The following is a 25,129-nucleotide window of genomic DNA, read 5'->3' on the forward strand; positions in this document are numbered from 1 at the left end:
TCTTTTTTTTTTTTTTTTTTATCAAACATCTGTTGCTACTATTCTTCCTCTTATTTCTGTGAACAGAGATTCGATCAGACCACTACATTCAAATGCACATTAAAGGAGATTATGATTTATTTTTCAATTTTTATACACTTTTGTGTATTTTTGCCGATTATAAAATGAAATTGATCGTGTTTCCTTTTGTGATAAGAAATTTGAATTTGTTCGCTGTGCAAATTGTTCTTTGTGACATATTATGTATTATCCTGGAAAAACGATACTCGTGATCATTTAATGGTGAAGTGCATATATTTCGTATGTTTTCCATTTTGTACATATTTTGTGTATTCCCTTTTTTCTTTTGTATATTTTTTTGTGACGATAAGATGAAGGGTTGAAAGAAAAGTAATGTTTAAATCTTGTATATACTATATGTGAATGAAAAAAGATACAAAATAAGTGAAGGCCTGATTTTGAACACTTGATTAATAGATCAATAAGAATTCTTTTATGTTTTTCATTAATCTTTATAAAATTGTTGAATGAAACATTTGTATTATTGTGCATTTGGTTTATATTTTTGCATGATAAGTTGTAACACTCCAAAATTGAAGATAATCAACTTTTAAAATTCAAATTTATCATACTCTGTTTGATGTGATTTTTCTTGTAAATAATTCTTGTTTGTAAAAAAGTTGAACAAATATTCAACAAATTAAGTTTAAAGAATAAGATATTTTTTACCAAAAGTATATTATAATATATTATATATAATGTGTATATTATATGTAAAATACATTTAGATTATTGAAAAAAAATAATTTAAAAATAAATGTGATACATTTTTTTAAAATTAATTTTATATTTGGTACTTATTGTTCTATCTTTTCAAAAAAAAATTTGTTTTTGAAACTTATATTAAATATATGAACTATATAGAATGTCATTATTTTTAATCAAAAAATCAAATTTTTACATCAAAAGTAAATCAAAAATGTAGAGTTTTTTTAAATAAAAAGATTCTATTTTTTTAGATTAAATTTATCATTTATTTTGATATATCATATGAAATTAATGTATATAAAAAATATTGAAAATCTTAATTAAAATATCGGAAATGTATTATTGGTAAAAATTGATAAATTCATAATTTGATAGGTAGAATCATATATTTAATAATTGTTCTTTTGAAGATTAATAAAATATATTTTAATATATGTATTTTTATTATTTAAATATATTTATATATATTTCTTATTATTTATTTATTATATTTTAAAATTTATAAAATAAAAAATTTATTATAGTCAAATGTAGATCTAATGAATACTAATAAAAATTAATTTATAATTAATATTATTATGATATTACATTATATAAAATATGATTGAATACGTGATACTTTCGTTTCAATTTTTAAATTCATTTGAATATATAATAAATTAATCAGAAAATATAAAAAATTAATCAAGTGCTCAAAAAAAAAATTTGCTTTCATTTATCATCAAATTAATCATGAATTTGGATCACTACACATTCACTCACTACAAATTTGCAAAAAAGAAGAAACAAATGACGAATTTAACTCTATCTTGAAATTTCAATCGAGAAAAATGAAAATATATAAAAATAATTATTTTGAAAACGAGGAAAATCTTCTTTTCACGATACATGTTTCATTAGATTATTCTATTATTATTATTGCTATTTTCTCTTACGTTTTCTACACAATCGTAATAAATATATATTATATACATGTACATATAGCAGTATTTAGACAATGGTAATGTCCAACAGTTGGTATCCTGTTCATCGTTGCATAGTTGTACTTCACTATAACGTAGTTGCTTCGACTTTCTCGTCTGCTTTCCTTCTTTTACTCGACTCATGTATCTCTTTGATTGACAATTGATTCTTTTGCTACGATTTAACACAGTTATTCCTTCTTTATCGAAAAACAAGATACAGCATACATCTCATGTGCGCGTGGGCGTATACGTGTGCTTATTAAATATTCTACACTACTTTCATATTTCTCCATCAATATACTTATATTATCTTTAATTTTTAATTTTCTTTTTCAAACGACAGAGTTCGACACAATTTCTCGGAGGTCTTCCATAATCGAAGCAACCTCGTGAAAAGTTAAAAAAAAAAAAAAAAAAAAAAAAACACTGTTTCCTCGTTTAATATCATTACACGTACTTAATCGTCCCATTTATTTCAGATCTCTGTGCTGATTAATTTTTACATTTTTGATACAATGATGTGAATATTTTTGAAAGTACTGTGGATAAAAATAAATACTTTTTGCTAAGTTATAAAACTTTTGAAGATATATACATATATATGTTTTTTTTTAAAAAGAACAAAATTGTCAATAATTTTTATTTTTGTTGAAATTTAAATTTTAATAATGTGTAAATATATTTTATGTTTGAAATTATAATTGTAATGTACTGTGAAAGAATTATATTCAATGAAATTGTAAAAATGTGGATCTAATGATTAATATTTCATAATTTTCTAATGTTATGAATCAGTTTTTAGATATAAATTTTTATCCATGAAAAATTCCATTCTTTCATTGTTAAAATTCACTAATTTTTATCCAATATTCGTAGGATTAATTATAATATTTTTAATGTCTTTAAAAATATAAAAATATAAATATCTATACCTTTTCTTTTAATAACATTATCAAAATTTCATTTTTATTTTCTTTATTCTCTTAGCTAATTGTACAAAATGTATACAATTTAGATATGAGTAAAAAATGATCTGTCTCATCTATTTTTGTGATTGATTAGAAAATTAGCAAAAAAAAAAAAAAGTATTTTTTTAATCCATCGTAGTTTTCAAAACATTTGTATCGAAAAAATGAAACAGGATATCTCCTCTATCACGATAATTTTTCATTAAATAGAAACGATTCAGCAGAATTCATATCATTGTAAACGATATTTCGACATAACAAATAACATGGTCATCCGGTATGATTCACTTGTCGTCTCTCCCTTCATTCTAGACGTTAAATGTGGCATGTTTCAGATAGATCCCAACCATCTTCTACTAGCGATGAACGTAACCATGTAAAGCCTCATCCTATATTAACTCATCAAAAGGCGCCTAAACTGCGCTTTCTCTCTTCTGTAGAGTTTAGGCACTCATCAGGTAAATCTCGAGCCCCTACTGTAAATAAATAAGTTTTAGTTGTGATCGACCGTCGGTAATGTTCGATTTTTCGGAAATAGTACGTTAGATTTACGAGAATAGTGCATTATAGAAATATTTTTACAATGTTTTTTCAAAGAGAATAGGAATTATTTTACTAATTGAGATTATTTGGTATTAGAAAATATTCAAGAAGACGATTAACGATGAATAATCAATAATAAATGTTATATAAATGAAAAGAAAAAATTCTGAAAACAAATATAAAATTGAGTTGCTGAAATTTTGAATAAGATTGAATAAGTTGATTTAATTTCGAAATAATATTTCAAATATAATGTTTTAAATGTTAAAAATAGCTTTGTATCATCGCTGAATAATTTATTCCGATGCTTATAACGATGCTTTTTAAATTTAAAATTTTCTTTATGAATATGTTATTTATATGCATTAAAATTTTTGAAAATTGAGAAAATTTAAAGAGCTTATAATGCTTGCTTATAATACTTTATTGGCAATAACGTTTTTAGGAATTGATATTCCCAAAAAAATTATGCCTTTATGTTACATATATGGATCAATTTTGTATATACGCACATGTATATATCTGCAATGTAGAAATGATATAAATAATAGCTTTAAATTATTATTTTTTTTTTTTTAGTTAAAATTCTAAATTTTATATATTTTATCGAAACATAAAATTAAATTAAAAATACAGAAGATTTAAATACATTTATTTCATTCATCTCATTATCTCATTCATTGTAAATATAATAATAGAAAAAAAATATCATTATTATAATACTTAATAAACACTTGCATAATAATACTATTTTCGTATTTCGTTATATTTTCTATATTATTGAAATATGTGATATAAATAATTATTAGCATGTTTAATTATTTCCTACCATCATCATTATCATATATCACATTTCATTTCATTTTCATTTACATAATATCTCTTGTCAAAAACACATCATTTTTTTTAATGTATTTACATTATACTTATCATCTTGGTGATAACAAATATATACAAGGTAGAAATATTTTTATTTTAAAAGGATTAATATTATCGATAGGAAAAAGATAAATTGAATTTATATTTTCTTATTAAATAATTTATACGTAATGAATGTATTATTAATAACAAAAGAAAATTATTATTAAAAATTAACAAATTTATTATATATTTATGAAAAATAATATTGGAATTTAAGGAAGAGAAGTGAAATATTGAAATACAGTTACAATATTATCTTTTTAATTAAAATATACTCAAAGAAAATTCTTTTGGAGGAGATTTAAAGGTCAAAACAAACACAAAAGTAGTTGAAGTACAAAAATATCGATTAAGACTTATTTATTAAGTTATAAACAATTTAAATTTGCATTAGATAAAGATAGAATAAAGCTATCTCTATATCTAATCCAAATATCAATTTCCTATAATATAATAAATAAATCTCAATTGATATTTTTAAATTGTTTCTCTAGAAATTTTTCAAAGATATTCCAATATATTAATATCCTGCTATAGGAGAGAATTAATTAATATTAGTATTAAATGGCAATAATTAAATGAATTTGTATCAACTAACATGAATATAACAATGTATAACATATTATATTTATTAAAAAAAAATTGTTAATATTTAATGGAAATGAAACTATTGATCAGTATAATAGAGAACTCTCCATTATATGTCTTTAAAGGTTAAATAAAATTAGAATAGCTGTGTTTTCTAAGAATTTTTTTAAGAAGATACGACATTTTAATTAAAAAGGATATAATAATAATAATTTGTATGTAAAGATATTATGCTTTTTTATGATTTTTATTAATTTTTTGATTACTTTTTTATTTTTTGATTCCTTTTCAATATTTATAAAATTATTTAATTTTGACTTTAAAGAGTTAGTCATTGTTATATAAAGAAAATCGACGACACAGAAGAAATTACAAGAAAAATTGCAATAATAAATTATTTTCATCATATCAACATTAAAACTATTTTAATAATTATTATAATTATTTCACATCGATGTAATGTTAATCCTTTTCTATTGTGTTACTTCTACTTCAAAATGTTTTCAAACGATTTTCAGACAACAAAACTACTTGAAATAATCACTATAATTTATATTTATATTTCAAAAAAAAAAAACACTATATTCTATACTCTGTATATTATCCTTTTTCTATTACATTTTATCTTCTTCATATTAAATGCTCGCTGTTCTACAGTCCTTCCAAGCTTATTTTTTCAAATTATAATAAATGACACATACTTGGATATAAATATATACAGATATATTAGATGAGCTTTCAATTCTAAAAATTTTCCTTTTTTTTATATTTTTCTTCCTTTATTGGATATAAGCATGATTTTCGATAACTTCACTGAATATTTTAATCTTCTAAAAGCAGCTTTTAAACAGAATATATAATGAAAATAATAAAATGATTAAAAGTAATATTAAGTATAATACATCATATAAAAGACAAATACTCGATATTTCTTGAATTAAAATTATTAATTAATAAATACAATTTACGATACAAATATAATATAAATATTCTCGTGTACAATTTGAATTTTTAAATATTATTTTATCCAGATCATATACATTAGATTTAAAAAAATTAAACAATTACTTATCAAATATTTTATTAAAAAAATTTGAATAAAATTTAATATATATTTCAATTTAAATATTAGAATATCAAAAAAAAATTATTTGAAATTATTGACAAATATTCAGTAGATATAGTGCAATGTTAAGATCTATCTATATTCCACGAAATACAATACTTTGCTTTGATTCGAAAAATATACGTCGGGTTGCAATTCGTAGTTATGGAAGAGCAGCATGGATAGATTGTAGAATAGAGAGTAATGTTTCAGATGCGAAGAGAATTGATAACACGTTTAATTTTACCAGGGGAAACTGTGACGAGCCAACTCAGCCCAACCAGTCCAAACGAAGACAGTTCAGGCGAATCCCGCCCAGACAAACCTCGGTTACAACGCTCTATGGGTCAAAGCAAGAAGACTTTCCGATTGAGAAAGAGTCGAAGAAGTCACGTAGAAGTAATGATATGCATATATTTACACAAATAATAGAATATTGATTTAATAGAGACAGATCTAAATCTAATTTTTAAATTTGTAAAATTCGAATCCAAATTTTTGCAAGGAATTGAGAATATTTATTTTCTTCTTATTTTTTTAAAGATATTATTTCATTAAAACTAAAGTTTTAATATATCTTAATTAATTTCTAAAATTTTTCAAATTCAAGTTCACACAATTAGCTAATAATAATAACTATTTTTTTTAGTTTTATGTTTTTTTTCCCGATATAAATTATAAATTTAAATTCAATTGGATTATTATTATTTAAATTTGAATTTTATCATCACAATATTCTTATGAATTAATTATGCAAATTTACCTCTAAAATAAAATTTATTAAAATTATAGTTTTGAACGAAATAAATATTCGAGATTTAATAAATTTCGAGGATTTTTTCAAAATAAAATAAAAACCAAATTGAAATTTTATCTGCCTCTAAATTCCTTCTAAGTTTGGCATTACATCGAATATATTGCCAAATCAGGATATTAAAATCGTACAATGACTTAAAAATTTACTTTACAGGCAGTGCAAGTGAAATCAGAACAAAGTAACAACGTATCACAAGCGCAAACTTCTCAACCATCGATACTAACGCCACCTACACCAGTAATGGAACCGTCGAGCTTCAGTATCCCTTCCGACTCGTCGTCCATTCGTTCGAGAAGAAGTTCCTCCATCCGTCAATCTGATTGCGAGAAAGGTGGCAATCTGCTCAACGATCAACAACTTCACGCCACGCTTCACTACCACCATCACCACCATCACCACCACCACCATCATCTTCATCTCCAAACGTCGGACGCCTCGTGGGATGAGGATACATCCAGTACGTCCGGTTATCGTGAGTCGTACAGTATGCAATTGGTGTCGCTAGAGAGCAGCAACAATAACACACGTCCAATTCAAGCACCGCCTTTGGCGTCGCCAGACTTGAACGACATGCCCTCGACTAGTAGCACTACGACTCACGTTTTCGAAGGAAGCTCGCCCGATTGTTCCATAAACGGTAGCGGGGGAGAGAAAACTGCTCTGTTGACGGCTAGCCAGAGAACAACATCTCAACATTCCCTGCTCATGGTTTTCCCGAATCAAGACGAAGACACGTTGATATAGGCTTGTTATGGGTATCTATATATATAATATATATTATACACGAGGAGACTGATTAGAAACATAACCTCTAATTGCTAACGAAGTGTCGGTAATAAAGAGAAGTTGGGTAAAAGTTTGTTTGCTTTCCTTGCATGGAATGTATGAAATATATTTTGTTACTGTTAAATTTGAATAGGATTTTGTAAAACATATGAGATATGTTTAATTATATAAAGACAGTGTTATTTAACTGTATTATTTGACTGTAATTAATTAAACTATAATTGAACAAAAATAATCTTCTATCATAATAATATTTATTGTTGAAGTAAAACTAGTCGAAAATTATTTAAACAATATTATTTTCAAAGATTTTATAAATTTTTAATATAACTTTTATTTTCAGTAAATTGAGCAAATATTTTTAATTTGTTCATTTATATTTCAATTTTTATTGCAAATATTATTCAACTTATATATTCATTTTAAAATTAATATTAAAATCTAATAACTTAAAATCTAAAAAAAGAAAATATTATATTCAATAATATAATATAAAGTTGAAGAAAATTAAATTGTCAAAAAATTTGTTTAAAAATATTTTTAAAACAAAATAAAAAATTAATTTCAAAACCCTTGTAGCATATCAAAAATTAATCTTGCAGAAGAAACAATCATATAAAGCTAGAAGATTGCAAATTTTTTCTCTGTCAGAAAATAATCGTATAAATAATCATATAATTTTAATTTTTTTGTTTCTAATTTAGAATTAAATGAATAATCATTTTTATGTATTATTTGTATATATTATATATGTATTATTTACAATTTCAATCGTTTGTATTTCAATCTAAAGTACATATACTGTTTTATATATTTATTTATCGATAGAAAAAAATTTTATTTTTTTCCATATGCACGATGAACATACAATGTGAAACGTTAGCAATTAAAGGTTAAATCGAAACACGATAACGTAGAGAATTTCGTAACGTAGATCGATTACGAATTAACGAAACGATTTAATATACAGTGTTCAGAGTTTTCAATAATGATAATAATGTTCTCCGTTGACCGGAAAGACCAATTAAAGATACATATGTTGAGAGCCTAAGCCTCGTGGTCACGAAATATGTACTTTGTAATACTTCGACGAGCGTAATGAAATTACCGACCACGTGGATGATTAGGCCTAAATATTTGTATGTCGACGACTCTGTAAAAAAAAAAAAAAAAAAAGAAATAAATGAGACAAATACGTTTGAAATAAAAATACTTTACGAGAATCGTAATGAATATTCTTTCTATTGTTATTAGTAATTTATTTTATCAGTTTGAATGTGAAAAATGTTGATAATTATTCAAAATAATGATTACCTTATTGACTTTTACGACCTTGATTTTGAAGTATATTATCATTCTGAATATTTTTTTAAATATAAACAAGAAAGACAAAAATATTTTCGATATTATATGTCATTTTGAACTTTGAAATAAGTTAAATATCCTATTTTCAAAATTTAATATAAGTTAGGTTAGATTAGAATAGGTTAGATACGTCTAATTTTCTTTAATCTCATATTTTTAATAATTTAATAATAGAGTAAGTTTAATCTGAATTATTTGATTTTGGTATTGAAACTTTTAATCAAAATTAAACATAATTAAATTCTATAGATAGTTTACAAGTTGCAATTTTAATAAATTTTCAACAATGTTCTAGTTTTTATTTATTCTATTCCATTGATATGAAGATAGAATGTTAAGCGAATCAGAATTTCATTTCTTTAATTTTAATTTCATTTTACAGATTACAGAATTTTACAAAACTTTATTTTATAATTTAATAAAACATTTACTTTTTCACATTTCATACCAGAAATTGAAATTATATATTCTAATATCAATTTCACAGGTTTTGCTGAATAATAAATATATATATATATTCATTCTGTTTTTCATTATTCATTATTTCACATTTTATATGAAAATTATACAAATTTTAATATAAAGATTAATCATAAATATTTCCTTCTTTTTTTTTTATAAATTTTTTTCATTAATAGTATAACAGTTTCATCATTTGTGTCGTGGTAAATCTATGCTAAGATCGGCAAGAATATATGCCACTGCAGCAAAAAGAGCTGTTCCTTTGTCAAGAGAATCTGAATTTTCGACCAACATAGTATCCGCCTTCGTGTGATGGTAATAAAAATATTTATCATCCTGATTCCAAAGAGAACCTCCTGGTACACCTTCGTTTATCCAAGTGGAGATATCGGGTCCTTGGTTAGGACTGCGAACCGTCAGGTTTCCCATAGGAGACAAGAGGCTGAAAAAAGTGAAGCAAATTGAAAAAGTGAAACATTTGCTTGTCACAACATTTTTAATGAATTTTATTTAATTAATATATTAATTAATATATATTAAATTATATATATAAATTATAATTAATATATAATTTTATTTAATATATAATCATTTTATAAACTAACGTCATAATCCTTTCTAAGATGCATCCAACTATATCTGTACCGGTATATTCAATGCCCAAAGGCGTGAACGTGCCTGAATCCGATTCCATTACAAACTGTAAGTTATTTTGTTCAGATTTATGGTTCTTGATGAAATCTAGAGCTCCTACATATCCCATTTCTTCTGCTGTCCACATGATCAATCTGTATCATTAAAATTAATTTTCAAATAATTTAATTAAATATCTTAAATTTTAGTATTTTTTGCTTTAAAAAATTATAAATGAATATAATGATATATTATGATGTATAATAAGAAATTGCTATAAATAATCTCAATTAAAAACGACTAATTAAATGAATATTTGAAAATAAGTAGAAAATTATTCTGACACGACTGAAGATTTTTCATTTAATTTCTTGAAAATTAATATTATAAATAATATATTTTTTTATGTTAATATATTGATCACTTATCACTGTTCTTTATCTTAATTCACTTAAAAAATGTCTTTTCACATTTTTATTATTATTATTTTAGAAAAACAAAAATTTTTTAAATTTATATATTATCATAATTATATATATGTATCAGAAAAAAATGTATAAAATGATTTAAAAATAATCATAGAAGTGAAAATATTATTCTTAAATATTTATTATATTTGATTTTAATTAATTCTAGTTTATTAAAAATAATTTCTATTATATTACATCGATTGAAAGAACACAATTTTTTAAAATTTAGTCTTACAAATTTTTTTAATATAACTTAAAATTAATATCATTCAATTTAGATATGATTTAATTAAATGAGCTTTACACCCACCTTACTGTTCGTCGTGGCCTGTAATTAAGATATTTCAATAGTTTCACAGCATACCACGAAATGAATGCACCACCACCGTCGTCCATTGCTCCTAGACCAACGTCCCAACTATCGATATGGCCAGAAACGACGACAATCTTTTCAGGATTTGTGGAACCTCGGAAATCGGCGACAACATTTCGCGATATCGTGGGTGGTAGATTTACCGCTTGCATTTTCAAATTAATTATAATCAATTCATCTGAAACAAATAACTACGAATGAGATAAAATAAGAGTTTTGAATTTTAAAAAATTTTTTGGAGAATTAAGAATTTCGATATTTCCAGAATCATATATATATATATATTTTAAATTTTCAAAGATATTAGGATTTTGAATTACTAATTATTCGATTAAATTTAATTAAAATGATAAGATATCATGGAAGAAAGAATAATAATAGATAATTATTAATTGTAAAATAAGAGATATCATTTTCATGAATGATAATGTGGAAATTTAAGAAAATTTGCAGAAATTCAAAATTATTCATATTTATTATCTTAAAATTACTATTATTGATAATCTAAAATTTTTAAATAATATCTATCTTTAATCAAATCACATTATTAATAGAATGTTAAAACATCATAGAAGAAATATTATGCTTAAAAGTTGAATATAATTAAATTATATAGATAATATCTAGTTATAATAATATACTTGATTATCCAGAAGATTTGCAAATATTTAAAATTATTCGTACCTATTATTTTAAACTAGCTATTATATTGATAATTTGCAGAAATTCAGAATTATTCATATTTATTATCTTAAAATTACTATTATTGATAATCTAAAAGTTTTAAATAACATCTATCTTTAATCAAATCACATTATTAATAGAATGTTAAAACATCATAGAAGAAATATTATGGTTAAAAATTGAATATAATTAAATTATATAGATAATATCTAGTTATAATAATATACTTGATTATCCAGAAGATTTGCAAATATTTAAAATTATTCGTATCTATTATTTTAAACTAGCTATTATATTGATAATTGTAATTAAAAATTGCAAACGATTATTTACTTCTGTTCGCCATTGCTCTCAACAAAGTAGCGTCTTCGACAGTGATCGAGGCCACTGGAATCTTGGTCACATTCTCACCGTACGACTGGTGACCCGTGTGCGGAGTATACAACGAATATGGCGTAACCGATCGAATCAGGGCAGCGACAGCCCCGTATTTCGATGCTTCTGTTGCTCCATTAGTTCGATATCTTACAGTTTCACCGTACGAAACAAATTCCTGGTTATATACGACGATCTTTCCAGGTACCTAAAAAAATAGAAATATTCGAAATTAATAAAAATAATACAATTCTCATATTTCTAGAAATGCTTCGTTTACTTCGTTTTTTCTGTCGATCAATTCTTCGAAACTGTTCACTACGATGGCCTCCGCGGTTATACCTTCGGGTAGCGGGGTAGCTATGCTGGTGCCTAATCCCAGAATAGCGATATCCATTTGCCTGGGACTCAAAAGAGTTGCTGATTCTTCTCCTCTGAAAAGATAAATAATATTTTAATTCAATTGAATCGTTTGATTGGAGAAAGAAATTTGAAAGAAATTTTGAAGAGTATCAGTGGGAATAATTTCTACCTCACCCAAAATGGCACGGTGACATTTTCACCGTGGACGTTTTCTAATCCGTAATCGGCAGATTCTTTCAACACGTAGTCGATGGAACGTTCCAACGGCTGGGATCCGGACAGTCTAGGACCAAATTTTTCCGTGAAATAGCTTAATCCGGTCCACGTGGTTCCTTTGAAGGATCCATTCAAGGCCTCGTTCATTATGGCACGAGCTATTATCTCGTAAGAATCTATTTCTTTTAACAGAGGTTCCGGCAGGTTACACGAAGAAACATTGTCAACTTGGCGATTAACAACAACAGCTGCCAATATTGAATGCAATCGGAGGAGCCATACAACGATCAGAAGCTTCGTGGATAGCAACATGTTGTCGAGTAACTTTTCTCGCTGGAAATATTTCATTTTTCTCAAATTAATTATTGGTTTCTAAGATATAATTTTTTTTTCCAAAATACATAAATTTTAATGAACAAAAGTTGCTTTCCTTTTTGTATATTAATCGTATCGTTTTAGAACTGATTAAATTTGATTTGAATTAGAATTTTTCGAAGATGTAAAATTTATGTAAAATTATTATTATCTATATTTTACAAATTTCTAATTTATAATTTACAGTAATAATAATTTTAGATGAAGATTGGACTTGGAGAAGATCGAAGAAAATTAATTACTTTCAAATGTTTTTAATTTTTATTATGAAAGTTTCATATGTTGATTTTGAAACACTAATAAATTTATGATATAAAAATAAGATATAAATCCTTGGTTCACTTTAAAAATTAATTTTCAATATTATTTTTCGAAATTTAGAAAATTAAATTTATTTACTATTAAACAATCATTTGATCTATTTGTCTTGTTTTACAATTATTCGATGAATAATGCACTCTATTAATATTACACGAAACTAATTTCTATTATAATCCCTTACAGTTTGTAATTTATTGGATGTTCTATAACTCGTTGCTCAATCGTAACTGGTATAAATAACAAGTGATGCGCACTTATATAGATAAAATAACGATAACCAAAGATAAAGCTAAAAAAAAATGTAGAAAAAATTTAAAAGAGATAAAAAATTTGAAAAATGAAGAAAAATTTTAACAAATGGATACACCACGTCCATGTATCATCTTTAAAATATAGTATAGATAAGAAATGAAGTTAAACAATATCAAAAACTTGTACATTTTGAACAATATAAATCACTTTAAGCTTATCAAATAGTCAGATTGATTCAAATATAGATTTCAACCAATATTTTCCCTTGCCTAAACTTTTGTTAAGAAGTTCTTATTAATAAAAAACTGGCCAATCATGGAGTAGCTTAGTAGCTATAATGATAGCATTGGCTATAACATCTACTATAGAAGTATTTTAAAAATAGAAGCATAGAAGATATAAAATTTATAATATCTCAAAGTAGATTAATTTGTAATTCATTAATATTTTTTCCAAATTTTTTGTTAAAGTAAACATTTTTATCTACTTTGTTTCTATTTTCAAAGTATAATTTAATGTTTTTCCTTATTGATAAAAATTTATTTGTAAATGAAATATTTGAAGAAAATATCTCAAAGTTTCTGAATATTCTTTTCAAAATTAAAAATATTATAAATATCTTTTAATTAAAATAAATAAATGAATACATATGTTAGAATTTATTTTTTAAAAAAATTATCAACTTTTAATTCAATAACGTTAACAATTTATCATGTGAAAAAATAAGTCAAAGATATAATAATCAATACAAAGATACAGATTTTAAATATCTTTTCAATTAGATATGATATTAAAAAAGACAGCTCATTAATAGCTAATAACGTTAATAATTTATCATGTGAAAAAATAAGTCAAAGATATAATAATCAATACAGATACAGATTTTAAATATCTTTTCAATTAGATATGATATTAAAAAAGACAGCTCATTAGTAGTTCATTCAATTCATCATTTATTCAAAAAGAAGATTAAAATCCTCAACTCAAAATATTTTAAATAAATTGATATGATTTATTAATAATACGTACGTGCATTACACATTCGAAACGAACTTTACACATTGAATGTTCGAAAGAGACTAATCCTTGTAAATTAGAATAAGAAACTTGTTTCTTGTAAATAAGAAGTACACGCGGTACATGTATCAGAGTGGATCAGGTTTTCTTAGGTTTTTGACCCTTTCAAACAAAATTACAGTACAACATTGTTGAAGAACGATGAATATAAGAAATCTAAAATGTATTGCCACGAATACTAGTAAATTTGTTTCGAATATGTTAATGTATTAAATAAATCATACATATCTCGAAATTGGTATAAAAATTCTCAAATTTTATTTATAATACAATATAAGTCGATATAAATAATAGAGTTTTACATTTACAAAACTTCAATTTGAAGTTATTTATTTATTTGTCTATGAATTACTTTATTTGTTTAAGAAATGTTTATCTTAAAAATTAATAATTCTAAAAAATTTCTAAAAATTTTCAAGCTCTAAGTAAGAATAATATCTTTTTCACTTAGGAAAATTTAATTAAATTAATATAATAAAAGATAAAATAAGTTTAGAATCTAATCACAAGTTTAATTATATTATTATTATCGAATAAAAATAAATTTATATCGTCACAATAATTCCAGCAAGATATTTATACAAATTTATCTTTCCAAAAGTTTTGAATCACAATAATATCAAAAAATTTCAAAGATTTCTAAATTTCGAAGGATTTCCAGATTTTTTTTTTTTTTGAGATTAAAATCTCTAATACAAAATTTTTTTAATCTCAATAGAATGTTTCAATATCAAAGTAATTCATTCTTTTATTTCCATTATTTCCATTATTTTATAGTACAGTTCAAATTATACGAATTTTTTAATACCAAAGAAAGGTAATATCGAACACTTTCTTTACATTCTCTGTTACAATTATTACCAATAACAACAACATTAATGGCGTTATTTGTGTCGTGGTAGATCAATACTGAGATCTGCAAGTACATAAGACAACGCTGCAAATAAGGCAGTCCCTCTATCGAGAGCTTCTGGATCTTCGACCAACATATTATCCGCGTTCGTGTGATGGTAATAAAAGTATTTATCGTCTTGAGTCCAGAGAGAACCTCCTGGTACACCTGCTCTTACCCAATAATCAATATCCGGACCATCGTTTGGACTCTGAAGTTTCATTTCCCCCATACTTGAGAAGAGTCTAAAGGTAAAACAGATCGAGACGTTAGATCCCAGCCGATATTAGAAAATTTGACAGAGTTTATAAATTCTTCTTCTTTTTTAAACTGACTTTAAAATTTCTTCGAGAATGAATTTCACTTCATGCGTTCCAGTAAATGAGATGCCCAAAGGTTTGAACGTGCCTAAATCAGATTCCATCACAAATTGTAAGTTTTTCTCCTCCTCTTTATGATTTTTTATGTATTGCCTGGCTCCTACGATTCCAAATTCTTCGGCCGTCCACATGATTAATCTATAATTAAGTTATTAATTGTTATATGTAAATAATAGATTTGAAAAATAAGATATCAAAAAAGTTTTATGTTAAATAATTTTATGCGATCGAATTGTGAGATAAGTAATTATTGTTCATTAGATTAGGTTAGGTTATGTATAGGTTTTAGATAAAAAGAAAAACAAAATATTTCAATATCGATGAGAAATAAAATAGACTGTTTAAATTTTTCAAATTTAATTTAATTTCAAAATTTAAAACTCGTTAATTTTTTTTTTTATAATTATTGTATTAGATTTCTAATTATCAATAGCGTTTCATAACTTAGATATAAAATTTAATAATTTAATAACTGAGAACAAATATTATAAATATTATAAAAATTTTATTTTTAAATTTTAATGCAAAATTTAAAAATAATTTTAATTTTGTTCAATTTTAATATAATAATTGCTACATTATATTCGATTCATATTAATTGATTTTGATTCATATTGAAGTTACAAATATAAAGCAATTTTAAATGTTAAAATTAATATCATTCAATTTAAATAGTTTATAACTTACCTTACTGTTCGTCGTGGTCTGTAATTAAGATGTTTCAATAATTTCAAAGCTTGCCACGCAACGAATGCACCACCACCGTCGTCCATTACTCCTTGGCCAACATCCCAACTATCGATGTGGCCAGAAACAACGACAACTTTCTCAGGATTTCTGGAACCTCGCAATTCGGCAACAACATTTCGCGATATCGTGGGTGGTAGATTTGTCGCTTCCATTTTCAAATTAATTTCAAGCACTTCACCTAAAAGAAATAAATTACAAATATTTCTATATAAATACAATAAAATAAAATTTTTGTCTTCTCGTTTCTGATAACAGATTAGAAATTAGTAATGCAATTTGAATTATTTTCAATCACTTTAAAATTCGAGTCACTTTGAAGACTAAGAAAAATTTGAAAAATGTTCATTATCACTTTTATCCTTTAAAAACATTGAAAATTTTGAAAAAATTAAAGTGATATTCTCTATTTTTTTCCTCGTAGATTAAAAATAATAATTAAATAATTCTTTGAATAGTTTGGAAACTTTAAAATGACAGAAAGTTCGAATCATTTTGAGGTTAAAAAATTTTTATCATCGTGAAAAACGATCAGATTTTGAAAGCTTTGAAAATATTAGAATTATTGAGTGTTTATTAAACGAAGTTCTTGAAAAATTCGAAACTTATTTTGATTATTTATTTAATACAAAATTCTAAGCAATGTTTATACCTCTATCAGCCATTCTTCTGAGTAAGCTAGCATCCTCAGCAGTGATACAGGCTACCGGAATCTTAGTCACGTTTTGATCATAACTTTGCATGCCTGTGTGCGGTGTGTACAACGAATATGGTGTAATTGATCTAATTAAAGCAGCAACAGCCCCGTATTTCGATGCTTTTGACGCTCCTTTGCTTCGATACTTCACCGTTTGACCGTACGTAATATACTTTTCATTAAATACAACAATCTTTCCTGCTATCTAAAATGACCAAAAAAAAAAAAAACTAAAAGTATTAAAATGTTATAAGATAGATAGAATTTTAAGTAATGCAATATACTTCTATAACATAAACTAAAAATTATTATTGCTTTCTTATAGATTAATTTCTTAGATCATAATGGATTAAAAAATGCTTCATCTTTTTATGTATGACAATATTTTCTTTAATTTAATCAAAATTAAAAAATTTAAGTAATTAATGAAACATAAATTGTATAATATAATGAAAATATTATCCCACTTTATAATCAAATATGATATAATCAATTTTTATTTTTATTTTATTTTTTCATTTGATATGTTTAGCAATTGAAATAATTCTATTTCTATTAAAATAAAATTTTTATACAACATGGATTCTTTTTACTTTAAAAATTTGTGTCGCAAAGAATTAAAAAAAAAATTGAAAAATAATAATGATATTATACAATCAAAGAAAGATAGAGAAATTTTGAAATTTTGAAGAAAATTCAATCGATAAAGAAACATTCAAAATATAAAGTCTAAAAAATAATTTTAAACCATTTTAAGAATTAAATAATTTTTCCTGCTTTTTTTATTTCGAGATATTCTGTGCACACAATTAAGCAATTTATTAAGTTTTTAATTTTCTGCTTCTAATTTCGTATGGAAAAAGAAATAATAATAATAATAATACATCTCTCGTATTATAAAAGATCCTACTATTGTTTGTAAATAAGTAAGAGAAACATACTTCATTTTTCTTTTTGTCAAGTTCGTCGAAATTGTTCACAACGATAGCCTCAGCTGTAATTCCTTCAGGTGAAGTACCAACGCTGGTACCCAATCCTAAAAGGGCAATGTCTTTCCTCCTTGGTTTCAAAAGTGTTGCTGATTCTTTTCCTCTGGAAAATAAACATTTTGCTTGCAATAAATGGAAGAATAAGGTAGGATGTACAATTTTACATTTATTATATATCACTATTATAATAAAACTAATTGGATAGATAAATTTAAGGAAGATATACAATAAATATTCAATAAGATACAAATATTGTTAGATGTATTAATTTAAATGTAATTATCTTAATGCAATCAAAGATCAATATTATGTTAATTAACTTAAAATTAGCAAGTTATTCTTCATTATTATTTTTTAAGATCTTATTTCCATGCTTTTCAAGGAATAAAATTACTTTACCTGACCCAACGTGGCACGGTAACAGGTTCGCCATGGACGTTTTCCAATCCATATTCGAGAGATTTATTCAGCACATAGTCGATGGAACATTCCAGCACCTCAGAACCGGACAGTCTAGGACCAAACGTGTCGGTAAAAAAAGCTAATTCGTTCCACGTGGTCCCTTTGAACGATCCGAACAAAGTTTCATTTATTATTGCACGAACCACCGGTTCGTAGGAATCTATCTCTCGCAAGAGATTTTTCAACGAATGACACGAATTAACGCTATTTCGTTCTTTATTGTTAACTGCTATCGCAAATCGTAACCGGAAGAGCAATGTTACGATTAGAAATTTCAGGGATAGTGACATATTGTCGGATGATTATTTACGAGTTTTGCTGAAAATAATAAGAAATTTCATGAATAGTGATATATATATTGTCCAATGAATGTTTACAAGTTTTGTTAAAAATAATTTATATTAATTTTTAACTCTTTATATATATATTTCTTATCATGTTAAACAATATTGTTAAAAGAAAATTATATATTTGTATATTAAAATAAATAAAGAATTTGTTTTATGCTTTAAAACTAATCAATTATTATTTTATTTATTCATAATGATGTAATCACAATTCATAAAAGATATAATTAAATCAAAATGTTTGATTACAATGATTCTTAGTATTTCTTTTAATGATTAAATTAACAGATTTCTTAATTATTCTCTCAATGAATTGGTTTTAATTAGTTTTAATTATTCAATTTAATATGATTTTGTCATAATAGAATTAATATTTTATTACATTGTTGTTGAAAAAATTACAAAAAGAATTAAAAATAATTTTATTCAAATTGATGTATTGGGTGTTCACAATATTTTTCATTCAATTTTTTTTGTTATAATTGAATAATTTATGAGAAAAGTGAAAAAAAATTTCATATTATTTAATATATCTATAGTATCTGTGCAATGATAAAATCAGATCTGAATAATATTATTTAAAATAAAATATTTGTACAAATTTATTTCAATTTAAATTTAAATGAAAATAATTTTAAATAATAATTTTTTTTTTAATTGCATTAAATACAATTTAATTTGGAATAATAATTTGTTCCTATTTATTCTATCCTAAAGAATAATTTTAGAGTTTAAAACAAACATAAAAGTATACAAAAATGTCTGTCAAATTATAAGTAATTTAATTTTGTTCTCTTATTGTCAAGAGTTTTATCTTTATCTCGTTTGAGAAGCACTTCTTGAAATAATTATTTTTAATTCATTTTCTTTTCAATTAATTTATCATTTTTTATTTCAAATTCTATATCTATTTTATTTTATTATATCAATTTTAAATAAATATTTTCTATAAATTATTTTCAATATTTTTTTTTCAAATATTACTATAAAAAATTTTAAAATCAATTCATAATTATTTAATATAGAAATTATCAAAATGATTATCAATATAAAGTTAATTTAGAAAAAATATTACGGAATAAAAACAACTATGATTTTATTTTTTTATTCTATTTTTAAAAAAAAGAAAAAAATTGGAGATAAATATTAAAAAAAAAAAATTCTTTGAAAAATTTTAAAAATATAATTTGTTAGTAATTGTAGATTGATAAACTTTTATTTATAACATTTTTTGTTAAATAATTAAAAATATCAAAAAATCGAAATTAATGATAATTTAAATGAATAAAATTTTTTAAAATTTATTTAGAATAAAAGTCAATATCTAAAATATATCAAACATAATTAAATTATGTATTCATAATTCAATATCTTATTTCTTTAATGCAATGTAATTCTAAGATTAGGTTAAATATATCAGCAAAAAATTATTGTTTTTAATTAGATATAATTGATAAGTAATGCATTCCATTAATATCATACGAAATTGATTTCTATTAATTACTTATAATAAACTTATCAAATAACAGTACCTCTCATAACAGTGTATCGATTGTAATTAAATCACAATTTATATGACATAACGAAATATGATATTTAATATTTATATAATACTTATACTGATAAAATATGAAATTAAATATTTAAAAAAATATATATTCAAATAAACTTCTTTTCAACATTAAAATATTCAAACACTTTTTCAACATTATATATAACTTTCATAATTACCTAAATGTAAATAAAACGAAGTTAGTTAAATGTATGTATGTAAATATTTGCAGTATTTCAGTATACAGTATTTCAACTGAAATCACCAGTTAACTAACGAGTCATCAGACTGACTCAAACGTATGTACATGTATAGTATATATAGGAATGTGGAGGGGAGTTAGAAAACCGTCAATGAAGAAGGAAGTAATAATCATTCGTGTAGAACACTCATGTTCTATTCACAAACCTATGTCAAATTATATAATATTTAGAAATGAAGAATTTGAAGTTTTTAAATTATAATATAAAAAATAAATTATATGTTAAGTCTATGTTTCATTTATTTGTGGAATTCATTTATAATAAAATGACACAAATAATTCTTCTCTGACTGTATTACAAATCAGCATTTCTCCCACTACTTAATTTCCCGCCAACTCTATATTCACAGTATTGATCTATCAATAAATATATCACAAGTAGATTTGAATTTTTTTTAAGAAAGATGAAAGGTCATGATTAATCAGAATGAATTACTAATTCACAATAATTCAAGCAGTAAGATTTGAAAAATCATTATTATTTAATATGAAATATTATATATTGAAAATGAAAATATAATTATATTATTATTTTATAAAAAATAATTGGCTTCAAATTATATTTTTCATAGATAAAAAATTTATTAAATTAATGGATAATATTTTAATTTCTAAAATTGTAAAATATAAATATAAATTTTTATTTTTCATTTTTTGAGTGACTTAATTTTCTACATTTAAATTATAATATACTAGATGGCAAGAAATAGTCTGATACTTTTTTTGAGATCGATATTTTAAAACGTGTGTTATAAAGTTCCATAAGATGTCACTACATATCATATCTATTATATTTCTCATCTATGTCAAAAAACATGCGTTTTATCATTTGTAGATAACAATAGAACAGCAACTTTCTATTTATCTATAGTAATAATAAAACAAATATTTGTAAATGATATTCGAAATTATCGAAAAAATAAACATATTTTAAATACTTGCGAATAAATACTTTTATTTTTATTTAAAAAAAAAATTCGTATGCAACTTTAAATTATGAACAAAATTGAATCCTTATAATGTTACAGATGATTTTTTTTTTACTTAATATTTCAATTTTTAATATTTTAATTTTTTTTTAAATCTTTATGATTGCAGTAAATGAAATCTTTAAATTGAAAGTATTTGAAAGATAATTATATAATATAATAACTTTTATTTTAATTTTCATTAATTCATTAATAATTTATTAAAATAAATTAAAATAAATATTATGAGAATTTCAATGGAAACGAAAATGTTAATACGAAATTTTAAATTTATATCTTATTTTCTTTTTTTGGAATATATATTATTATAATCTTCATTATATTTTAATTTTTAACGAAACAAGATTAAAACTTTAATATCATGACTTAATAATGTCGTTTTTTATAAACAGCTCTTAAAATAATAATAATTATAACTAGCGTTTACAGATGGAGATGCATGCAACTCTAACGAAGACGAAACGAAATGGCTCCTCTAATGTTTTGATTTCCTAATAATGTCCGGCATTTTGCGACCGCCGTTGCTACCGTCGTGGTTTTAGTATAGTTATTCTCCACATAAGGAATAATAGTTCATATAAAAATGCTCGAAACGTGGAAATTTTCAACGACGCGGAACAAAACGTAAATACGTATTCTCGATTGTAAAGACGTGGACTTAAAGCGTAATAACACATCCATGCGAATATTCTCTTGTGAATTGTACTCAAGTGTGTATCTATTCCAGTCAGGTATCGACTATTTTACAGATGCTTTCTTTTCGATTCGATTGCCTTTTTGAAAGGCGATATAGGATATGAGAGTACACGTATTAAAGTGAAAAGCCAAGTTTTTATAAAACAATAATAAAAATGGATATTTACAGATTGTTTTCATTTTCAATATCAATATAGTTTTGTTTAAGAATATTTTTTTTCTATACATTATTATTTTTAATTATTTATGAAGTATAGTACAATTATGAACTTATTTTAACAATAATTCTTTTTCAAAAGTTTGTTAATAAAAGTTGTTATTATAATGAATATTTTAGTAGAAAAATATATTTATCTCTGTATATATTATGTGTATATATATATATGATAGTATTAAAGATATTTCTTGAAATTCACATCACTGTTCAATTTATCATTGAATCAAATAATTAAAAATGTCTTAATTTATAATTAGTATAGAATGTTTAAATTCATTGTGTATGAATTTTATATACAAATATTAATTACATTATATAATTTTTTCTAATTGTCAATATATATTTGTGTAAAAATATTCGAGTTTAGACGTATAAATATATATCATGTATTTATCATACAACTATCTTGTACACTCTGTTTTCCTAATAACGAAAATCTCGAAAAGAATCTATCATAATATTGATAATATATTTCAATATTGTTCTTCTCTTTTTTCTTTCTTTTATTCTAGATATCCAATGGAATAAATCACTGTAAAATATATTGAAATCATTTGAAGCCAATTTATAAAGAAGAGAATATCATTTTCAATTTATCTGATGCAGATATTCGTTTATGTATATATGTATTTCGTATACATATACTTATTTACAAAACGTTACATATTACATATATATAGGATAAAATAATCATGTTTAGGATCATCGAGTAAAAAATCTCATTTGGATTAAATATTTTCACTTACATATATGTAAACATACGCAAAAATAATATAAATTTTAATTCTATTTATCATATTTTCAGAAATCAAGAATTTTTTTATTAAATCCTATTCTGTCAAAATAGTATTTTATCAATGAAATATTTAGAAGCATAATATTTAAACATATTTAAATTTAAATAAATAATTTTGTTACTTTTTTATGAATTTTAAACTATTCAAACTTTCTTAAATAGCTTTCATATAACAATAATTTCTATTCCTTCTGGAAATATTTCATCTGTCAGATAATCATTTGGGAAATTCCATTCTCTTGTTGTCAAAACTTAATTAATGCAAATTTGCAATCGTGAGAAATGTGACGTTTCCTAACGGAACGAACGGAAGGAGTTGAGGATGACTTAATATTATAGCGGAAATGCCGCTGGTAATTTGAGATCGTATCGGTGTCTACTACATAGTTAATTTGTGGAACAAGATTCAATACAGAAATGGTGATAAAATTATCGTTATTAAATAATAATAATAAATTAAATAAATAATAATAAATAAATAAATTAAATAATAATAATAATAAATATTAAATAATATATGCACTCAATTTAATTTATTTACGTCTTAATTTCGTTTTTCTACATTTGATTTACGTTTTTTTTCATTAGTATTTTAACAAATTTGTCTTATATCTAATTTTATTTTTATTTTTATTTGTTCGTCTTACCTAAGTTAATTTTGATTTTAATGATTATTTATTTATCTAATTTTAATCATTGTTTAAATATAGCTTTTTTCTCAATAATCTTTATTAACTTGTCGATACATTTCGCACATTCTTGTACATTTTTGTGATCAATATCGTATACCTAAAGAAATTAGAGAAAAAAATAATATAATTATTATATATATATATTTGCTTAGAAAAAAAAAAATTATAAAAGCAAATTTATAAATGCATACTCGTTTAGCAAACTGTGACTTCAGTCTCTTGTCTTTAATTATCATTTTTTCACCTGATTTAAGATTTTTGAACGTTTTCACTCGCAAAGGGCCGAATTTTCTTCGAAATTCTTTTATATCATTGTCGCAAATATTTTCAATATGTAGAAGTTTCCCGTGTATTTTACGCTGTCGTTCTCCTAATCTGTCTACTTTTTTCGTGAACTTGTCCATGTCTCTATAACCATGGTAGTAATCATGTCTCATTTTTATTCTTAAATCTTCTTTTATCTAAATACAATATCAAATTATTATTATCATCAATAACATTGTTATTTGTATCAAAATAAAATTCTATGTTGTTTTATTTAGAATAGAATAAAATAAATACTACATGTTTATTTATTAACAAAGTTTAACTTTTCACTTTAAAGAAATTAATAGAAATTAAAAAAATATATAATCACTTGTTTGAGTTCGTTTGTCACTTCAAGTTTAAATGATTCTGGCAGGTTTGGATGTTTACTGAAAATTCTATCGATTCGTGCTTCGTTCGAATCCATCCACGAATCGATCTTTTTATCAATGCTTTCATTGCCGTAATCGATCAGGAATGATCTTTCTTCGTTTACGTTGTCGATCACTTTTGATAAAACCTCACCACTCCAATATAAAACACGATCTCTTTCTTTCAATAAATCTGCCCATATGTGAGGCATGCGTCCCACCGTTTGCCCCATTGTTGACGTTGTGCGAGCACATAACCGTCAAAATGTATATTACAGTCAATGATCTATCGATTCAACGCCCTCTG

At 23.8% G+C, this 25,129-nt stretch overlaps 4 protein-coding genes across 22 annotated transcripts in view; 1 reads left to right on the plus strand and 3 right to left on the minus strand.

Annotated features, from left to right (window-relative positions):
- Nucleotides 1-7,517, plus strand: part of LOC726032 (protein unc-80 homolog) — a 54,587-nt gene extending 47,070 nt beyond the window's left edge. For 11 of the 17 annotated variants that reach the window (XM_026444203.1, XM_026444202.1, XM_026444212.1 and 8 more), the window contains 3 exons: nt 3,037-3,159; nt 6,109-6,257; nt 6,829-7,517. In XM_026444203.1, coding sequence (XP_026299988.1) covers nt 3,037-3,159; nt 6,109-6,257; nt 6,829-7,419 — 863 coding nt within the window. In that variant the 3' untranslated portion in view covers nt 7,420-7,517. Of the gene's footprint in view, nt 1-3,036; nt 3,160-6,108; nt 6,258-6,828 lie in introns of those variants that run through there. The other 6 variants (XM_026444214.1, XM_026444207.1, XR_003305836.1 and 3 more) reach the window with 6 other exon arrangements.
- A 1,699-nt stretch (nt 7,518-9,216) lies between these two features.
- LOC410149 (carboxypeptidase Q) lies at nt 9,217-13,399 on the minus strand. Of its 3 annotated transcripts, none has more exons than XM_393632.7 (7): nt 13,280-13,399; nt 12,356-12,735; nt 12,104-12,257; nt 11,782-12,031; nt 10,702-10,942; nt 9,894-10,076; nt 9,217-9,730 (listed from the first exon to the last, which is right to left on the minus strand). In XM_393632.7, the coding sequence occupies exons 2-7, from the start codon at nt 12,712-12,714 to the stop codon at nt 9,478-9,480; spliced, it is 1,440 nt and encodes a 479-aa protein (XP_393632.2). In that variant the 5' UTR covers nt 12,715-12,735; nt 13,280-13,399; the 3' UTR covers nt 9,217-9,477. The 3 variants fall into 3 exon arrangements, with proteins under 3 accessions (XP_393632.2, XP_006558902.1, XP_006558903.1); XM_006558839.3 differs by having other exon boundaries at nt 13,177-13,322; XM_006558840.3 differs by having other exon boundaries at nt 13,020-13,300.
- A 1,849-nt stretch (nt 13,400-15,248) lies between these two features.
- On the minus strand, nt 15,249-20,788 carry LOC410148 (carboxypeptidase Q). The gene is made up of 7 exons (XM_393631.7): nt 20,673-20,788; nt 18,532-18,912; nt 18,085-18,235; nt 17,099-17,348; nt 16,387-16,627; nt 15,655-15,837; nt 15,249-15,564 (listed from the first exon to the last, which is right to left on the minus strand). The coding sequence occupies exons 2-7, from the start codon at nt 18,882-18,884 to the stop codon at nt 15,312-15,314; spliced, it is 1,431 nt and encodes a 476-aa protein (XP_393631.3). The 5' UTR covers nt 18,885-18,912; nt 20,673-20,788; the 3' UTR covers nt 15,249-15,311.
- A 3,181-nt stretch (nt 20,789-23,969) lies between these two features.
- Nucleotides 23,970-25,129, minus strand: LOC100577596. The gene is made up of 3 exons (XM_003249352.4): nt 24,783-25,129; nt 24,337-24,606; nt 23,970-24,242 (listed from the first exon to the last, which is right to left on the minus strand). Exons 1-3 carry the CDS (start codon nt 25,053-25,055, stop codon nt 24,147-24,149), a joined length of 639 nt encoding a protein of 212 aa, XP_003249400.1. The 5' UTR covers nt 25,056-25,129; the 3' UTR covers nt 23,970-24,146.

The sequence above is a fragment of the Apis mellifera genome, linkage group LG12, assembly GCF_003254395.2.
Source record: "Apis mellifera strain DH4 linkage group LG12, Amel_HAv3.1, whole genome shotgun sequence".
Classification (NCBI taxonomy): domain Eukaryota; kingdom Metazoa; phylum Arthropoda; class Insecta; order Hymenoptera; family Apidae; genus Apis; species Apis mellifera.